The following is a 20106-nucleotide window of genomic DNA, read 5'->3' as shown; positions in this document are numbered from 1 at the left end:
TAAGGACCTTTTCAGGAAGATACGTTTGCCTACACAAACCGTATTAGGCTAAAGTTGAAAGCTATTGCGATGCCAATTTTAACAAGACCAGGCAACAATTGTGGGTAAGCACTTTGTGTTAAGGCCTAACTGCAGTCTACTGTGGTATTTTGAACCCAGTAATTGTGGAATAACTTGTGTAGGCCTACTACTGCTGTTGAATTGCAGTTATACTGCACTGTAACTCCAATTACACGGCAAAATTACTGCAGTAAAAACAACTTATTTTGGAAGCAGTATTTGCAGCATACTGGCCTCTGCTATCTCTTTTCATTTGTAGCATCATGTGGTGATTTCCATCTATCCACGTTGCAGAGATCAGCACAACAGTGCAGCAGGAGAACGTGTGCCAAGCTGGAATTTGCCCCAGCACCTTTGTTTCAGTTGAAGAAAAAATATTGACACAAAAGTGTTGAAAATGAGGGACAAAGTACGGTTGTTTAGACTGCTTTGCCTCAAGCTTTGTCAACTCGTGCACAATTAATCTGATCAGCTATAGCCTACCGATAACAACCACAGCTGCAGCTGCAGGTAGCCTAGAGAAACCCTCTGCGCTCTGACCCACTCTGGCCAGTGGAAACGAAGCGGTAACATCATGTATCCATAGCCTAAGCTATGTACTGCATTTATAGCCTAAAATAGGCTTATTTATTTGTGTTAAGAGATCATGTGAATGTGATCAAATTTTGTTTATGTTCAAAACTTCGGGTGGCTAGGCTGTCTAGACCTTATCAATCCAAAATTATTGACTGGAATTAATAAATCAACACAATAGTGATGACATACTGTATGAGTAACTTTTTAATTACAGATGCAAAGGCCTACACAGATGATATACATACGTCCATATACATCATATATATCTAGCTAGTTTTTCTATGCGTCAAACCTCTCATCGGGGAACCCTAGATGTTTTACCATTTTGTTTTAGCCCTGAACTAGTTCACCTGATTTGGTCAGTGGCGCCCACATTTTTTTCAAAAATTAAAATGCATGTTATTTTGGCATTGTGTCACATCAGTTTGCAAACAATGTAAAAAATAATAATATAGAATTGAGTTAATAAAGCTGCATACAAACATGGTCTCTTTTTTGTTTTCTTGAGTAAGGCAGCTCCAAAAAAATGTTTCAGCCTAGCTCAGTGCTTTCTGTGGTGGCGGGGCAAGCCATCAGAAAATACGGAGCGGTGCGCCGTGATTGGCTCAGTGTTCTGTCACTTATGGGGTCACTACGTCACCGCCAAGTCTAAGGGTAGAGCTCGAAAATTCAAGCCCCTTGGGTACTGCCATAGAGTTACATTAGAAGTGCCCATCCAAGAAGGCTCAAGGTCATTGGCCACAGATAAAACAACTTCAAAATCACGTTATATCTACAGCATATTTGATTGGGCTGATCATGTTAACATCATACTTTCAAAATCTTAGCTAGCAGTCATAATGAATCGAATCGAAAATCTACTGACAAATCCTTTTTATCCTTGTCATGTGAAGGGAAATAATGAAGAGAAAGTGTAGATAAAACATATTGGTGCTCATCGGCTAACGTACATAAACATTACACAACAACTTGGACATCACAAATTCAACAATGAGTGGTTTGGAAGGAATCAGTGGCTAACTGCAAGCATTGCAAAGCAATCAACCTGCTATTCAGTGGAGTGACTGTGTTGTTCCAAGTCTATGATTAAGGGTCTCTTTTCCTAGTTTAAAATTATAAACATTCAACATTGGCCATGCTGTCAATGAAGCTCAAAACAACCGTTAACTCGGAACTGCAAAATCGGACTTTAGTGAGTTCAAGACAACTGGGACCTCGGGAAAAAACGAGCTACGACTGGGAAAATGCATTTTGAACTTTCATCCAACTCAGAATTATAAATCCGGAACTCAGGCCTCTTTCTAGAGCTACGGCCTGAATATCACTGACGTTCTACCTTGTCAGCTTGGGGATTCAAACTTGCAACCTTTCGGTTACTAGTCCAACGCTCTAACCACTAGGCTAAGCAGCCGCCCCAATGTATACTGTACTGTATACTGAAAATAATACTAAGTGTACGTTGTGTAGTAAGCTGTTAGTAGCCCATGTGAAACACCCTAATAATTTGGTCTATTTTCACCCCTTCATTTTGCCTACTGTTCTGACTTGGTGGTGCACATGTAGCCTATAACCTGTTTTTGAGAAATGTAATGATAGAATATTGTAAGAGCTTTCATTGTCTGCTTATATGCCCCCTTTATTTATCCTACGGTTCTGACTTGGTGTACAGGGAGAACACTAAGAACGGCCCATATTATGAATTCTGTCGCTGTACATTTCAAAAGTGCTGAACAAATAGTTATACGTTTGTCCTAGCTCGCTCATTGTCTTAATCGAAATTACGGATTGCCTCTTATCCGCATGTCATCTCCTTATGCCATAGTTTGTACATCTCAATTGTCATTAGAAACCACATTTGTTTAAGCAAGTAAGCCAGTGAAATGTTTCGCTGCCAGACAAGGCTTAGTATCACGAAATGTTAAGAGTGCATCTCGAACATTTTTAAATAGCTTCCACATTCAAATAAATGTGGGTAGCTGAATGGGCTTCCATAGAAATATATTCTAATTGGGCAGCCTTTAGATTTTTTTATTTATAATTTTCCCCACTTTAATATGCAATGTATCAAGCCAAACGCTTATGTGGTGTGCACCATGAACAATCTTTTTTTAAATTACAGGATGCATGAATATTCTTGTAAATTACAGGATGCAAATGATGCCGCATGTGTCGCAACTGTAGGGCATTTTCTCTTTTGTCCACCAGTGGACTGGATTCCCCTCTCCACACATCACTTCATAGAGACCGCCGCTGCTGCCACCACCACCAACACCACATCGCCGATGCTATAGTATGTGGACTGGATAACAATCTCTCTCGCCTTATTGGACATTGGATTTGAAAGACCGCTTTCAGCCATTTTATCGCTGGTAAACTGTCGCTCTTTCTATCCTTTTTCATTTTGAACAATGACTTCATGAAGTAGGTTACTGTATAAAAGCTAAATCGGCGAGGTTTGGATAAGAGAACAGTGATTTATTGACGCCTGTTTTCGCACTCAATTCTAGCATGTGCCACGTGACGACAGAGACACACGAGTATGGGCATTAGACGCGGGTAAATACACTGGTAAGCGTTTTCACCTATTTACATGCTTGATCAGTTTACTGCACGTTAAGCTGTTTAAATCAAATAGCTTCTATTATTTTCCTGAATTTACAGCAGTAGTTTGATTAAGTTAGTCTCATTCATAAGCCCCCCTCTTAAATCTCCTGATGTTGCAAAGCTGTGAAATGTCCAGGAATTTATTTTAAATCACAAACATGGGGTTGCAACATGGAATCTGAAATTACAAGTTCACTGTAGCTCAAGGGATGATCGACGCCATTGTACAGATACAATGTTATTGATGAGACACGTTCCTAGCGTTGACATGTAGGGCGTGATTTAAAAAGATATATTTCTGTTGATACACATGGCTATCAAAAGAGGACGTTGTACTACTGTAACGGCTAGTGACAGGTGCATCAGTTTACCAAAGAATACAGGAAACACAGTCAAGCCTGTATGAGAGAGCGGAAGTTACACTACACATTCAACTGTTTTATTTAGTTTCAGAGGATACTTACATACGTTCTATATCTATAAATTCACTGACGTTTGTTATTAAAATAATTTAAGATAATGTTATAATGGATATTAGATACTGGTATAATGGACAATTTATCCAAATGATAGTACTGTGACTCAAATACAGTAGACTGCCTACAATGCAACCGCATTCATTTTTTTGTTTTTTTGGAGGGGGGGTTCTGAATCTGCACTGTTTGCAAGTCATATCTTAAAACTCATGAGTGCGAAGTCCCTTAGTAGGGCAATGTTAATAGGGAATTTCAATCAAATGTGTTCAGTAGTTCCCTGGAATATTGACTTGTCATTTTTAGGTAAGTTGTAAAATAACTTTTCGCTTTCTATGCCTTTCCATTCTCAAGCAACACTTCATTATATTGGTCTGTTGTCCTTACTGTACCGTACCAAGGAAAACAGTACTGAAATTACTGTCAACAATAGCACTAAGAGTAGTACACCTTAGTTTCCTGATTGGGTTTGTAGTTAGAAAGCCAAATCAATAGCATGCTGTATTCATAATCTGCTAGTAGGGTTGAATGGCGGGAACATGGTTACCGGGATTTACCACCTAAAACCACTCCCCTTTCCTGGGATAAATAACTGTGAGAAACCGGTAAATTCTAATAAATTATTTATAAATTATTTATATAAACAGCATGGAGTGAAATGGAACTCTTTAAATTATATGCAATGTCTAAATCTGGCTTCTCTATGGCCTCTGCATGATTAATCATCAACACTCAGGGTGGGGACAGACCATGTCAGATTGGAGCGTAGTTCACAATGTATGTAGATCTATCTCATCATGGTAACTTTTTTTCTTGTGACAGGTAGGCCTACATTTTTATTTTTATTTATTTCACCTTTATTTAACCAGGTAAGCTAGTTGAGAACAAGTTCTCATTTGCAACTGCGACCTGGCCAAGATAAAGCATAGCAGTGTGAGCAGACAACACAGAGTTACACATGGAATAAACAATTAACAAGTCAATAACACAGTAGAAAACAAAGGGGGAGTCTATATACAATGTGTGCAAAAGGCATGAGGAGGTAGGCGAATAATTACAATTTTGAAGATTAACACTGGAGTGATAAATGATCAGATGGTCATGTACAGGTAGAGATATTGGTGTGCAAAAGAGCAGAAAAGTAAATAAATAAAAACAGTATGGGGATGAGGTAGGTGAAAATGGGTGGGCTATTTACCAATAGACTATGTACAGCTGCAGCGATCGGTTAGCTGCTCAGATAGCTGATGTTTGAAGTTGGTGAGGGAGATAAAAGTCTCCAACTTCAGTGATTTTTGCAATTCGTTCCAGTCACAGGCAGCAGAGTACTGGAACGAAAGGCGGCCAAATGAGGTGTTGGCTTTAGGGATGATCAGTGAGATACACCTGCTGGAGCGCGTGCTACGGATGGGTGTTGCCATTGTGACCAGTGAACTGAGATAAGGTGGAGCTTTACCTAGCATGGACTTGTAGATGACCTGGAGCCAGTGGGTCTGGCGACGAATATGTAGCGAGGGCCAGCCGACCAGAGCATACAAGTCGCAGTGGTGGGTGGTATAAGGTGCTTTAGTGACAAAACGGATGGCACTGTGATAGACTGCATCCAGTTTGCTGAGTAGAGTGTTGGAAGCCATTTTGTAGATGACATCGCCGAAGTCGAGGATCGGTAGGATAGTCAGTTTTACTAGGGTAAGCTTGGCGGCATGAGTGAAGGAGGCTTTGTTGCGGAATAGAAAGCCGACTCTTGATTTGATTTTCGATTGGAGATGTTTGATATGAGTCTGGAAGGAGAGTTTGCAGTCTAGCCAGACACCTAGGTACTTATAGATGTCCACATATTCAAGGTCGGAACCATCCAGGGTGGTGATGCTAGTCGGGCATGCGGGTGCAGGCAGCGATCGGTTGAAAAGCATGCATTTGGTTTAACTAGCGTTTAAGAGCAGTTGGAGGCCACGGAACGAGTGTTGTATGGCATTGAAGCTTGTTGGAGGTTAGATAGCACAGTGTCCAATGACGGGCCGAAAGTATATAGAATGGTGTCGTCTGCGTAGAGGTGGATCAGGGAATTACCCGCAGCAAGAGCAACATCATTGATATATACAGAGAAAAGAGTCGGCCCGAGAATTGAACCCTGTGGCACCCCCATAGAGACTGCCAGAGGACCGGACAGCATGCCCTCCGATTTGACACACTGAACTCTGTCTGCAAAGTAATTGGTGAACCAGTCAAGGCAGTCATCCGAAAAACCGAGGCTACTGAGTCTGCCGATAAGAATATGGTGATTGACAGAGTCGAAAGCCTTGGCAAGGTCGATGAAGACGGCTGCACAGTACTGTCTTTTTTTATTGATGGCAATAAATGATATCATTTAGTACCTTGAGCATGGCTGAGGTGCACCCGTGACCGGCTCGGAAACCAGATTGCACAGCGGAGAAGGTACGGTGGGATTCGAGATGGTCAGTGACCTGTTTGTTGACTTGGCTTTCGAAGACCTTAGATAGGCAGGGCAGGATGGATATAGGTCTGTAACAGTTTGGGTCCAGGTTGTCTCCCCCTTTGAAGAGGGGGATGACTGCGGCAGCTTTCAATCCTTGGGGATCTCAGACGATATGAAAGAGAGGTTGAACAGGCTGGTAATAGGGGTTGCGACAATGGCGGCGGATAGTTTCAGAAATAGGGGGTCCAGATTGTCAAGCCCAGCTGATTTGTACGGGTCCAGGTTTTGCAGCTCTTTCAGAACATCTGCTATCTGGATTTGGGTAAAGGAGAACCTGGAGAGGCTTGGGCGAAGAGCTGCCGGGGGGCGGAGCTGTTGGCCGAGGTTGGAGTAGCCAGGCGGAAGGCATGGCCAGCCGTTGAGAAATGCTTATTGAAGTTTTCGATAATCATGGATTTATCGGTGGTGACCGTGTTACCTAGCCTCAGTGCAGTAGGCAGCTGGGAGGAGGTGCTCTTATTCTCCATGGACTTCACAGTGTCCCAGAACTTTTTGGAGTTGGAGCTACAGGATGCAAACTTCTGCCTGAAGAAGCATTTGCTGCAGCATAGTCTATAATATAAAGACCAAATGCACATTGAATTTACCCATCTAACTTTCAGGGTTCACCTTGTTTTTTTGAAAGATAAAGATATATTTTTGTAAAGATATTTTTTTTAAATTGCAGCTGCAGAGTTTTAAAACATTTCTCGAATATTGTTGCTTTAAATCAGTGCACGCCGAGCTCTCTCTCTCTGTCTTTCTCTCTCTTCGTCAATTCCATTGAAATTTCATCCAAAATAGATAATCCTGTTCTAGATTGATATATAGTTGTTCTAGCCTACCTTTTTTCAGGGAATGTGTTCAATGCCGTATTAGCCTTATATTTAGCTAATTAATGATGGGAATGCAGTAGCAGTGTGTGGGTAAATCACTGGGGAAGCCAAAAGAAAAGCCATATCACAACCTTTGTGTTGTGATAGTTACGTTGTTCGCTCAATAACCTTTTAAATGATATCCCTTGCGACCATGATTTAAAGGCCTAAAGGCAGAGACCATAAGACACAGTGGCAGAATAAAGTCAACCACACGTTTTTGGTTTTATCACAAAACTAGATAGCAACCTCTGTCTAGTGAAGTCCACAAAGCATATTGCATGTACAGTTACATGACCTACAGCATGGTCAAGCAAGTTAATGTTACCAACATTTTTGGACCACTAAACAACTATTGATTTAGAACCACAAAGAGTTACCGCAAGTCACAAAAATATATAGAACTGTCATCAAGGCAACGGGTGGCTACTTTGAAGAGTCTCAAATATATTTTTGGATTTGTTTAACACTTTTTGTTTACAATATGATTCCACATGTGTTATTTCATAGTTTTGATGTCTTCACTATTATTCTACAATGTAGAAAATAGTAAAAATAAAGAAACCTTTTGAATGAGTTGGTGTGTCCAAAATGTTGACTGGTACTGTATGTGTATTGGATAACGACGCAATCATTTGGCCTTTTTTGGGCTCATTACATGTCTTTAATGTAGGGCTCATAAAATGTATGTAATGTATGGCTCATTAGGCGCAGGTAGCATCAGACTTGAATTTTCAATCAAAGCTCTAATCAAATCCAGACAAGGGCCTATTTATAGTATATTCTTTTGAATGACTCTTCCAGTTTTACCGGATTACCTGGGAGAAAAGTGATTTATTCTAGGGATGGAACATTTGTAAAATACTGGGAAAATATTCAACCCTGTCTGCTAGTGACTGAAGCCTGTCAAATCTCCTGTAATTCTATTTGGTGTAAAAAAAAAATAAATATAAATAATAAAAATATATATATATATATATATTTGAATCAGTGAATGTTGTTCCCATCTGCTCGAGCATTCATTACTGCTTCTTGAAGAGAAAGTAGGAATCCAAAGCTTGGCGAACACTCCACACATGAATGATGAGTGCTCAAGTGCTGATGACAGGATAGACAAAAGGATACAAGAGAGATTTTGGTCAGACTCTCTGGAGTCTGGACTTCAACTAAACTATTTATTTTCAGTACAGAGGACAATGTTTCTATTTGGGGCACACTTTGGATTATAAAATACTTGTTTGCCATTTCTTTTCACATTTCTTTGTTGGCGTGAAAATGAATTAGGGGAATAATTCAGAATTCAAATCAAATTTTTGTATTAAATACACGTGTTCACTGCAGAAATATACACATTTTACAGAAACTGACTTGAAGTCTCTTTTTCACATTGCAGTCAGCCTTGGGCAGTGTTAATTACACCTAGATTTCACACCATGCTGCTATTGTGTACTGTACATGATGGGTTTCCATGGCAGCATCAACCAGAATGTCACTGACAAATGGAAAGGGTTTGGATGTATTGCAACATCTTGCTTTCAATTCGGTTGCAGTATCAAATAGTAGTTTTGGGATTGAAGAGTAGAGGGACCCTGTAGGATTAAAGACACTGTTCAAATCTGCTCATTGACCAAGCTTAGTGATAGATAAAGGATTTCATCTCAGCAGAATATGTCCATGAATCTCCCTATTTTGCTCCCTGGTTACAAGCTGTCATAGCAACAGTATGCCACCTTTTCTTGGCCATTAAAGTATGTTACTCTATTTTGAAGAATCTGTAAGAATAAGATTGAGCAGCTGCTCTTGGAGACTCGTGCTATGAAACAACAGAGATCCTTGTTGGCTGAAAATACTACATACTGTAATGCAAATCGTGTTCTAAGTCAAGAGCTTGATCAATTTATCAACTCCTACCAAGGGTAAGCTGTCTCTGTGGACAACATTAATGTCTCGATCTCTCAGTGAGAGGGAACCTGATCGACCACACGGCCATCATTACACAACAGAGTCATGGCCATTTAGCCGAGCTAAGATTTCTCTCCTCTCCTCTCCAGTGGTCTTTCATCTTAGGAGATGACAGGTGGACACATTTGGGAAGATTGGAGCCTGTGATCCTGCAGTCTAAAGACACCATGGAGCAAGGCTTCAGCTTCAGCACACTGGTGAGTCTTGTTAGTCGGGGGTAAAGGCGTTTGTTTGCTTCCCATCCTAAACAGTTCGTGCATATATAATGATGACATTTTGTGACGTTTTTGTTCCCTTTGGTCTTCAGCAAGGTTTTTTTTCGGCTGTTCATGCTCCAAATTTTTTCTTTGTTTGTTGAGGCAATCTGAAGTGTGGTGATTGGTCAACAGTAGGGATTCTTCAAATAAGTGTTTGTTGTCATTCAATGAGAGACGACTCTCTTTCATGCACATTTTTTCCATTGTGAAATACTGCAACAAACAGCTTAGCTGTAAAATTACTAAAACCTCTCCGGAACGAACGTCAATTAATTACAGATTTTTTGAGTATATTTTTGAGGAAGTGTTAACTGGCTACGGCGTCTCAAGAGGGACAAACGGTACTATTGCCGCGCTTTTCAAATTTTTCAAGCGACTGTCTTTTTAAAGGAGTATGCGAGTTCTGCTAGGCGCAAACTGAACCTAGTGTGCACGCCTTAAGGGGTTAGAGGTAAAGTGGGGAGAGATGGGCGTGTGGGATAGGTGGGAGGTGACGGGCTGTGTGAGGTGGGAGAGGTGACGGGGGGAGTGATGGGCTGTGTGTGGAGAGGTGACGGGGGGAGTGATGGGCTGTGTGTGAGGTGGGAGAGGTGACGGGGGGAGTGATGGGCTGTGTGTGGAGTGGGAGAGGTGACGGGGGAGTGATGGGCTGTGTGTGGAGTGGGAGAGGTGACGGGGGGAGTGATGGGCTGTGTGGGAGGTGGGAGAGGTGAGGGGGAGTGATGGGCTGTGTGTGGAGTGGGAGAGGTGACGGGGGAGTGATGGGCTGTGTGTGAGGTGGGAGAGGTGACGGGGAGTGTTGGGCTGTGTGTGAGGTGGGAGAGGTGACGGGGGAGTGTTGGGCTGTGTGTGGAGTGGGAGAGGTGGGAGGTGATGGGCTGTGTGTGAGGTGGGAGGTGATGATGGAGTGATTGGCTGTGAGTGGGGTGGGTGGGAGGTGATGATGGAGTGATGGGTTGTGTGTGGAGTGGGGTGGGTTGGAGGTGATGATGGAGTGATTGGCTGTGTGTGGGGTGGGGTGGGGTGGGTGGGAGGTGATGGGCTGTGTGTGGGGTGGGGTGGGTGGGAGGTGATGGGCTGTGTGTGGAGTGGGGTGGGTGGGAAGTGATGATGGAGTGATTGGCTGTGTGTGGAGTGGGGTGGGTGGGAGGTGACGGGGGGGAGTGATGGGCTGTGTGTGAGGTGGGAGGTGATGATGGAGTGATTGGCTGTGTGTGAGGTGGGAGAGGTGACGGGGGGGGGAGTGATGGGCTGTGTGTGGAGTGGGAGAGGTGGGTGGTGACGGGGGAGTGATGGGCTGTGTGTGAGGTGGGAGGTGATGATGGAGTGATGGGCTGTGTGTGGAGTGGGAGGTGATGATGGAGTGATGGGCTGTGTGTGAGGTGGGAGAGCTGACGGGGGGAGTGATGGGCTGTGTGTGGAGTGGGAGAGGTGGGAGGTGACGGGGGGAGTGATGGGCTGTGTGTGAGGTGGGGGTGATGATGGAGTGATGGGCTGTGTGGAGTGGGGTGGGAGGTGATGGGCTGTGTGTGAGGTGGGAGGTGATGATGGAGTGATGGGCTGTGTGTGGAGTGGGAGAGGTGGGAGGTGACGGGGGAGTGATGGGCTGTGTGTGGAGTGGGGTGGGTGGGAGGTGATGATGGAGTGATTGGCTGTGTGTGGAGTGGGGTGGGTGGGAGGTGATGATGGAGTGATTGGCTGTGTGTGGAGTGGGGTGGGTGGGAGGTGAGTAAGTTTGATGGGCTTGAGTTCACTTGTCTTTAGGAAATGTAGGGATCAAGTTGAGTATATGAAGGTGGGTGGAAAGCGGGAGTGAATGGGCGTCCTCTGTGTAGAAGGGGTTGATAAGGGTGTGGGTGGGCCGCATTGATTTCTTCTGTAGAGTGGGAATGGGTTAGTGGGCTGGGGATCCACACCAACGGTTTCCCCTGAATCACTCCCATTAGTATTCAGCTGCTCTGTCAGACTCATCTCTCCATTCAGGGCCATCCCTCCATCCTGGGGTGGGAGAAAGGGATGGAGCGGATGTTTGCCTCTTTACACTTCCTCTGCTCATGAATAGATGATTAGACAAAGGAGATGCTATCATCGAGCCCTCCAAAGAGAGAGAACTCCTGCCTGCTTCAACTGTCGCTGCCGAAAGGATGTCTTAATCTGATCCTTCATCGAGAGTACAATCATTTCCCCCGTAGTCTTCGTCACTACCCCCTGCAGAGTCCAGTGGAGTCTTGATAAGACTCCCACGTCAATAGTAACCTCAAAGAACTCAGCAGCAGTGTCCCGTGTGTACTGTAATGTTTTCATTAGTGTGGTGGTGGGCTGATCAGGGTAGTGTGTACTGTAATGTTTTCATTAGTGTGGGGGTGGGCTGATCAGGGTAGTGTGTACTGTAATGTTTTCATTAGTGTGGGGGTGGGCTGATCAGGGTAGTGTCTACTGTAATGTTTTCATTAGTGTGGGGGTGGGCTGATCAGGGTAGTGTGTACTGTAATGTTTTCATTAGTGTGGGGGTGGGCTGATCAGGGTAGTGTGTACTGTAATGTTTTCATTAGTGTGGGGGTGGGCTGATCAGGGTAGTGTGTACTGTAATGTTTTCATTAGTGTGGTGGTGGGCTTCAGGGTAGTGTGTACTGTAATGTTTTCATTAGTGTGGGGGTGGGCTGATCAGGGTAGTGTGTACTGTAATGTTTTCATTACTGTGGGGGTGGGCTGATCAGGGTAGTGTCTACTGTAATGTTTTCATTAGTGTGGGGGTGGGCTGATCAGGGTAGTGTGTACTGTAATGTTTTCATTAGTGTGGGGGTGGGCTGATCAGGGTAGTGTCTACTGTAATGTTTTCATTAGTGTGGTGGTGGGCTGATCAGGGTAGTGTCTACTGTAATGTTTTCATTAGTGTGGGGGTGGGCTGATCAGGGTAGTGTGTACTGTAATGTTTTCATTAGTGTGGTGGTGGGCTGATCAGGGTAGTGTGTACTGTAATGTTTTCATTAGTGTGGTGGTGGGCTGATCAGGGTAGTGTGTACTGTAATGTTTTCATTAGTGTGGGGGTGGGCTGATCAGGGTAGTGTGTACTGTAATGTTTTCATTAGTGTGGGGGTGGGCTGATCAGGGTAGTGTGTACTAGCATAGCGCCGTCCGTTCTACCTATGAATGCTTCCGATCAGCCCCCCTCCATCCCCCGTCTGTTTTGGCTGACCTGACCTAGTGAGGGATGACAGTGCTGATGTTGCCTGGTCACGTGACCGCTTGGGGAGGGCTGGGAGGTTGCTGAGGGAGACGGCTCATGCTGATCCTAGCCATTGGTATTTCAGTTGATGACAGTAGTACTGCTGCTAGGGGTGATAGTGTTGCTGTGTCAGGCTGTTAGCCTTAGGGGTTTTCTGCCCATGTAGACACTGTTCTGATGCAATGTTAGTGATAAATGTGTTGTTTTGGGCCCTGAGCTGTAGAAAGAGGTGTGCTTGTGCTGACAGGGCTGTCCTCTCCATGCTTAGTCAAATCCTAACCTTATCCATTGGAAGGAAAATGCTAAACTACCACAAGGACATGTATTATGTTCTTCAATACTCCGACGCTTGTGGTTACATTGACTGCTAAGTTGACCTGTGTTACACTTTGAACTCTGACCCTGGTGACCTTTGACCCCCCCCCCAACAGAAGAAGCTGGCGGCCGAGCCGGACCACACCGACGTGAGCTTGACAGCGGCGGAGCGCGTGCTGGCCCTCAGCAAGATGGGCTGCAGCGTGGAGATCAACGAGGAGATCACGCCACGCCGCTACTTCCGCTCCGGCGTGGAGATGGAGCGCATGGCCGCCGTGTACCTGGAGGAGGGCAGCTTGGAGAACGCCTACGTCCTCTACAACAAGTTCATCACGTGAGGAGAGAGAGTGCCCGCTGGGCACACATTGGTTGAATCAACGTTGTTTCCACGTCATTTCAATTAAATGACATTGAACCAACGTGGAATAGATGTTGAATTGACAATTGTTGCAGACTAGTTTAGGGTCTGTGATAGTGGAATACTAACATACCTATGTCCAATGTACTAATGGCAGTTCAAGTACTTGATTGATGAATAATACAAATAAAAATGTATTCGTCAAATGCACTGAATACAACCGGTGTAGACTTTACTGTGAAATGCTTACTTACGAGCCCTTTCCCAACGATGCAATAATAATAATATTAATAATAATGGTAACACAAGGAATAAAATACACAAGAATGATGCTATATACAGACAGTAGCAGTACCATATCAATGCTTGGGGGTACGAGGTAATTGAGGTCGATATATATACCTAGTGGGTAAAGTGACTAGGGTACAGGATTAACAATAGTAGCAGCAGTAGTAGTAGTAGCAGTAAAAATAAGTCTTCATAAACTATAATCTGTCTAACCATTTCTCTGTTGTGTCAGTCTGTTTGTAGAGAAACTCCCCAGCCATCGAGACTACCGGGAGTGCAGCGTGCCAGAGAAGCAGGTGATAATGAAGGTAAACCCTTGGCCTGCTGTGTTGGGGGGGACCCCCGTGGTGCTAAACCCTTGGCCTGCTGTGTTGGGGGGGACCCCCGTGGTGCTTAACCCTTGGCCTGCTGTGTTGGGGGGGACCCCCGTGGTGCTTAACCCTTGGCCTGCTGTGTTGGGGGACCCCGTGGTGCTTAACCCTTGGCCTGCTGTGTTGGGGGACCCCGTGGTGCTAAACCCTTGGCCTGCTGTGTTGGGGCGACCCCGTGGTGCTAAACCCTTGGCCTGCTGTGTTGGGGGACCGCCGTGGTGCGAAACCCTTGGCCTGCTGTGTTGGGGATCCCCGTGGTGCTAAACCCTTGGCCTGCTGTGTTGGGGGACCCCGTGGTGCTAAACCCTTGGCCTGCTGTGTTGGGGGATCCCCGTGGTGCTAAACCCTTGGCCTGCTGTGTTGGGGGGACCCCGTGATGCGAAAACCCTTGGCCTGCTGCGTTGGGGGGACCCCGTGGTGCTAAACCCTTGGCCTGCTGTGTTGGGGGCACCCCTGTGGTGCTAAACCCTTGGCCTGCTGTGTTGGGGGAACCCCGTGGTGCTTAACCCTTGGCCTGCTGTGTTGGGGGGGGACCCCCGTGGTGCTAAACCCTTGGCCTGCTGTGTTGGGGCGACCCCGTGGTGCTAAACCCTTGGCCTGCTGTGTTGGGGGATCCCTGTGGTGCTAAACCCTTGGCCTGCTGTGTTGGGGGATCCCCGTGGTGCTAAACCCTTGGCCTGCTGTGTTGGGGGACCGCCGTGGTGCGAAACCCTTGGCCTGCTGTGTTGGGGATCCCCGTGGTGCTAAACCCTTGGCCTGCTATGTTGGGGGGACCCCGTGGTGCTAAACCCTTGGCCTGCTGTGTTGGGGGATCCCCGTGGTGCTAAACCCTTGGCCTGCTGTGTTGGGGGACCCCGTGGTGCGAAACCCTTTGCCTGCTGTGTTGGGGGATCCCCGTGGTGCTAAACCCTTGGCCTGCTGTGTTGGGGGGGACCCCCGTGGTACGAAACCCTTGGCCTGCTGCGTTGGGGGATCCCCGTGGTGCTAAACCATTGGCCTACTATGTTGGGGGATCCCCGTGGTGCTCAGACCTGCAGAGAGCTCATTAACCTAGCTGGAGGGATGGAGAGAGGGATGGATAGAGGGGTGGGTGGAGGGATGGGATGGATGGAGGGAGGGAGGGATAGAGAGGGATGGGGTGGTGGGATGGAGAGAGGGCCCTGTCTGCCTGAGTGGTAGGCTACTTAGTGGTCTGCTTTGATTTAAGTGCGGTATGTTTATGGTAAGCGAACCAAGGTCAGCTCAGGGACAGCACCAGTCTAGAAAAGGCTGTAGATGACCTTCTGGTGACTAACAGTAGAAGCGACACTATAATCTATTAAGAGCTTTGAAATGGTAGTGTAATGGCTAGTCGTTTTTCTTTTCTCAAAGTAGTGATTCAGCCCACTTGGACTGACCGTTTAAGCTGCAAATTCCACTGCTAATGGAAGAAAGTGTTTCCCAGCCTGCACTCACACAGATGACCTTGTCCCGTTTATCTGCTTGATGTTATTCTCAGAAATTGCAAGATGTCGCATTTCCACGCAAAGATCAATTGAGGAAGCTCCTCCATGAGAAGTTCAACAAGGAACACGCAGCATATCTAATGAGTCAGGTAAGGTTTAGCACCCAAACCCTTCATTACATTCAGACAGATTGTTTTGGAGGCTGGCTGGATACCCTGTTTGTGCTAGTGTATAACACCTGTTCATATTATTTGGGTCACTTTTTGACGAATGGGAATACTTCAATGCAGCAAGTTTATAGTTGTAGTGATGAGAAGTGTTTTGGAGTAAGATCACCTATATCAACAAATGGTACGAACATCGAAATGGCAAATGTGTGTGTGTGTGTGTGTGCAGAGCCAGGCTGTGGTGGTGGATGGCTGCGGCCAGCAGCTGCAGAGGACGTCTCTGGTAGAGCAGGAGAGACTGAGGGTGGCTCAGCTGCGCAGGATGCAGATGGAGGCGGAGCAGTTCCGCCACTTCGAGGACCAACTGCGCAGGCAGGAGCTGGCCAATCGCAGAGACGAGGCGGTCGCTAAAGTGCCTGAACAAACGGACGGGTCCTGCCTGTCCCACTCCTCCAAGAACCATGTTCGCCTCGACCCAAACCGCAATCAACCTTCTCTCCCCAGCAGCAAGCCAGCAGCTACACTGGCTGGCGTACATAGTGAGTGTCCTGCTTCCATTACGACTGAACATCTAGGCTCTATATTTTAGATCGTATGATTGTTACTCAAACAATCCATTAGTTAGGTAATATGGGGAAGCCAACAATGGGTTACATTAATAGCTACTGTGTATATTTTAGCTGGCTAGTATAATAACTGTTGATGTATTTGTAGTCTGTATATGTGCTGCATGAGTCACATGGTTGGACATCCTGTTATTGTAGTTCAACATTGTGTGTGTGTGTCCGCGCGTCTGTACAGCTCAACCTGTTGAGGGCCTGAGGCGGGTCATCATTCCGAGAGACCTGACCTACAAGTTCTTGCTGCTAGCCGACAGCAACACAGCCAGGGGCATAGAGACATGTGGGGTCCTCTGTGGAAAACTGGTAAGACATGCTCTTACATCAAATATACTGTACGCAAACATTTATCCCTTTTTATCTTGTAGACAAACTGCCAGTTTATTGGGGAAAGTCAAACATCCCAGTTTACTATGTCTAAGCGTACAACAGTAGTCACCATTTGTAATCATGTCATCTGCAAACAATAGTTCTGTGAACGAGGAGGGAGGTTGCCAATGTAAGGTGTTCAAAGTTCAAGAATAGTATTTGAAGTCGCTTGTACTTCAAACATTATTTGCTATCTTATGATGTAAGTGCCTGCTCCAGATTGCTGTGTGTTGGTGGGTGTGCCCAATCCTGCAAAATAGCAATAACAGTACTTCAGTGCCACTAGACTTATGAACCGTTATTAGCAACTGTTGTGCATTTGTAATGAATTAGCTCATAAGATGTTATAAATGCACTTCTAATGCAGTGTGAGGGTATTCATGGGAAGTGTTTCTCTTCCAGACTCAAAATGAGTTTCTGCTGACCCATGTGGTGGTTCCCAAGCAGTCAGCTGGCCCAGACTACTGTGATATGGAGAATGTAGAGGAGCTCTTCAGTTTCCAGGACCACCACAGTCTGCTGACTCTGGGCTGGATCCATGTGAGTGGACATCACCCCTCCCCAATCATATATTTATAGAGCCATCTTTACAACAGCAGTTGTCATAAAGTGCCTATATAGAAACCCAGCCTTAAACCCCAGAGAGAAAGCAATGTAGAGGCATATTGGCTAGGAAAAACTCCTTAGAAAGGCAGGAACCTAGGAAGAAACCTAGAGAGGAACCATGCTCTGAGGGGTGGCCAGTCCTCTTCTGGCTGTGCTGGGGAGAGATTAGCAGAGGCTGAGCTTTTATTTGCATAATATCACCATAGAAACCAGGCCCTCTGGTTCAGATGTCACAGTTGTTCATAGCCCTGCCAGTCACCTTCAGAGAATGCGCTGTAGATTCTGTACCCCTTCAATATAAACCTTGGATTTATGGTTTACATCCCCTAACATGGGAGTTGTTCAGGGGTGGGATCTTAATTTGAGCCAGTTTGCTACAGCAGGAAAATGGTTGCATTTAGCATGTTTCGTTATGGCAAATCAGGTGTAAATTACAAACTTTAGAAGCCTTTTAAAAACGCAAATACACTACAATTCTGCATTTCCTGCTGTGCAGTAACAAAAGAGTGGTCAAATTAAGATCCTACATCTGGAGTTCCACCCATTTTTGGAGAATAAACCTATTCTGTAAATATCAAATGTAATTCACCTAACAGAAAATGACCTTTTTGACGCAGTTCCATTATCTCTTCTGCTGGTTGCTCTCTTCTCCTCTGCCCTTAGACCCACCCCACCCAGACGGCCTTCCTGTCCAGTGTAGACCTGCATACGCACGGCTCCTACCAGCTCATGCTGCCTGAAGCCATCGCCATCGTCTGCTCGCCCAAACACAACGAGTGAGTCTCTGTCCCTGTCCGCTAGAATGAGTAGGCCTGCTGATGCTAACGCTAAAGAAAACCAATCCACTAAGACATGCAATGTGGACGGTATTCAAATAGTTTACTCAGTAACGAGAAATGTTCCAGGGAGTTAGAAATGCGTGATGTAGAACTGACATGATGATTCTCTGTGACGTGGAACAATGAGTCGTGTCAGTTCTATACTCAACATCTCTATCCGGTTCTCTAAGTCGTGTAGACGAGGCCTGTGTCTGTGATCTGTGTTTTGCAGTACGGGGGTGTTCAGACTCACCAGCTCTGGCATGGGGGAGGTAGCCCGCTGCAGACTGAAGGGCTTTCACCCACACTCCAAGGACCCGCCTCTCTTCAGCGTAAGTCATACACACAGACATCCTCCCAGCACTCAGCACTGTCACGAATAGAGCTTGTATGTGTTCACATTTCCTTCTATTGTTAGTTGTGCTTCTCCACGTTGAGTTCACCTGAACAGTTAAACGAGGCTTTTCTAATTTCAGATCTGTAGGCATGTTGTTATAAAGGACTTGAAAACAACCGTGCTGGACCTCAGGTGACAGAGAGGGGAAGGGAAGACACTCACCCCCCCTCCTCCTCCTCACCATCACAAACTGGATCTCCTATTTATATCTTTGTTTACAATGAAGGCTTTTGTATTTTATTTTTATTTTTAAAGGACTACTGTTAATTGAAACTTCTTTGCAACACATGGTGATGAATTGTTCTAATGGTGTTGTTTTATCAACCCTTTATCCTAAAGTATGGTTGTTTTTTTTTTGATAGCTTAACATGTCAATTTGGCAGAGTGGATTTTTTTGGGGGGCCAGTTCTGCTTGTCAGATTTGATGTGGAATTCTCCAGAGAGAACTACTTTAGCATGCAGCCCTGCTGTAAATGGCCTGAGGTGTTTTCAGTTTGAGAACTGGCTGAAGTGTGTGCACTTATGTGTTATGTGAATGATACTCTCCCATGAAGGTATCCTTACCAAATAACTTTCCTGGAACTGGACACTATGGAAAAGACTTGTAAAACACAATTATACAGCATTTGCACAATTGATTACATGCAGAGATTTGACGAACAAATAAAAATAAATTGATTTCTTAAATATAAAATGGACTGGATTTAATTGTGATGGCTCTGTGGCTTAGGAAGTTGTTTTGTTGTCTTTTTAGTCTTAGTTATAATGAATGACTTTTGGCCAGTTTGATGTTAGCCTTGACATTTTTGCGTTATTTGTCTTGAGTCTTGATTTATTTTTAGGTGTTGACCAGAAAAGAGAACCATAACTTAAATATTCCTAAAAGTAGCCTGTCGAGGTGGCATGTCTTGTGTGGGGAGGAACAAACCAAAGTGCTCAGAGAATTTGTAAGCAAAAAAACCTTAGGCGCCTTTAAAGTAACAGTAGCTTTTTGCCATTCAAGGGCCTTGACTACACAGAGCTCAGGTATCGGCTCACTTTCCACGCCCATGAAGCATTTAAGTAGCCTGTTTCCAGACCTGTTTGCTCTCATCATTGTTTGGCTTGCCAATGACCATTTGAAGTTAGCGAAACACCACAGACACATCTGGGACCAGGCTAGCCTTTAAGCACCCCTCCCTGTAGAAAATTGAGCTCTCCTTCTTTCACCTTTGGCAGAAGTGGGCGTGAGGGGAAAATAACTTGTCACACCCCCTCACAGCGGTCCTGATAATGGCTTTGTCTTTCATTTGACTTTATATCAGTACTACAGTGTGTTGTTGGACTGTTGCTACAGTGTGATTATCTGTCACAGTGGCGCTGTAGGAACATGCTCTGTTGTAGTGGCTTTGTGCTTAGAAATGGGAAAGACAACCAGTCAATGCAGTGACTCTACCACAATTTTCCACTGTCATTTTGGTAATAAAACACATACTGCTTTATCTTATTGTCCGAGTTGTTGTTTTAACTGCGCGGCATGTCTTTCCAAATGTAGTTGTTCTGCTTTCCCCAAATGAACAGAACCATGTCGTCAATGGAAACGAATGGAGTGAAACGGGTTATCAAGACAGGGCCAGAGATCCAGTTCTCTGCAATCCAGGGCAAGAAGTATCCTGCTGGGCACAGATGTCAATTCAACGTCTATTCCACGTTAGTTTAATTTAATTGAAATTACGTGGAAACAACGTAGATTAATTCAGTGTGTGCCCAGCGGGATGTTCGTGTAATTACGTTGTTAGAGATTACACAAGCCAGTCTCCGTAAAGGAAATTTGTACACCATGATGTCCTTTTGTGGTAGTTCG

The 20106-nt window shown here is 45.1% G+C and overlaps 1 protein-coding gene across 5 annotated transcripts; it reads left to right on the top strand.

The window, feature by feature from the left end:
- The first annotated feature begins 17 nt into the window (after positions 1 to 17).
- On the top strand, positions 18 to 19744 carry LOC112223445 (AMSH-like protease). 5 transcript variants are annotated; one of them, XM_042305498.1, is made up of 12 exons: positions 2812 to 3005; positions 3144 to 3204; positions 9116 to 9223; positions 12941 to 13158; positions 13703 to 13778; positions 15340 to 15435; positions 15683 to 15992; positions 16255 to 16379; positions 16845 to 16982; positions 17712 to 17824; positions 18099 to 18198; positions 18343 to 19744. In XM_042305498.1, the coding sequence occupies exons 3-12, from the start codon at positions 9194 to 9196 to the stop codon at positions 18397 to 18399; spliced, it is 1263 nt and encodes a 420-aa protein (XP_042161432.1). In that variant the 5' UTR covers positions 2812 to 3005; positions 3144 to 3204; positions 9116 to 9193; the 3' UTR covers positions 18400 to 19744. The 5 variants fall into 5 exon arrangements, with proteins under 5 accessions (XP_042161433.1, XP_042161432.1, XP_042161435.1 ...); XM_042305499.1 differs by lacking the exons at positions 2812 to 3005; positions 3144 to 3204 and adding an exon at positions 18 to 104; XM_042305501.1 differs by lacking the exon at positions 9116 to 9223.
- Positions 19745 to 20106: the final 362 nt, after the last annotated feature.

Source organism: Oncorhynchus tshawytscha, linkage group LG24, assembly GCF_018296145.1.
Source record: "Oncorhynchus tshawytscha isolate Ot180627B linkage group LG24, Otsh_v2.0, whole genome shotgun sequence".
NCBI lineage: Eukaryota > Metazoa > Chordata > Actinopteri > Salmoniformes > Salmonidae > Oncorhynchus > Oncorhynchus tshawytscha.
This window is presented reverse-complemented; position numbering and strand designations above follow the sequence as displayed.

Bases quoted from the DNA above. Each gene is read 5' to 3' on its own strand.
- LOC112223445 (XM_042305499.1), top strand. From the start codon at position 9,194: ATGGAGCAAGGCTTCAGCTTCAGCACACTG. The intron at 15,993-16,254 runs GTGAGTGTCCTG...GCGTCTGTACAG, and splicing joins TACACTGGCTGGCGTACATA to CTCAACCTGTTGAGGGCCTG. The intron at 17,825-18,098 runs GTGAGTCTCTGT...TGTGTTTTGCAG, and splicing joins TGCTCGCCCAAACACAACGA to TACGGGGGTGTTCAGACTCA.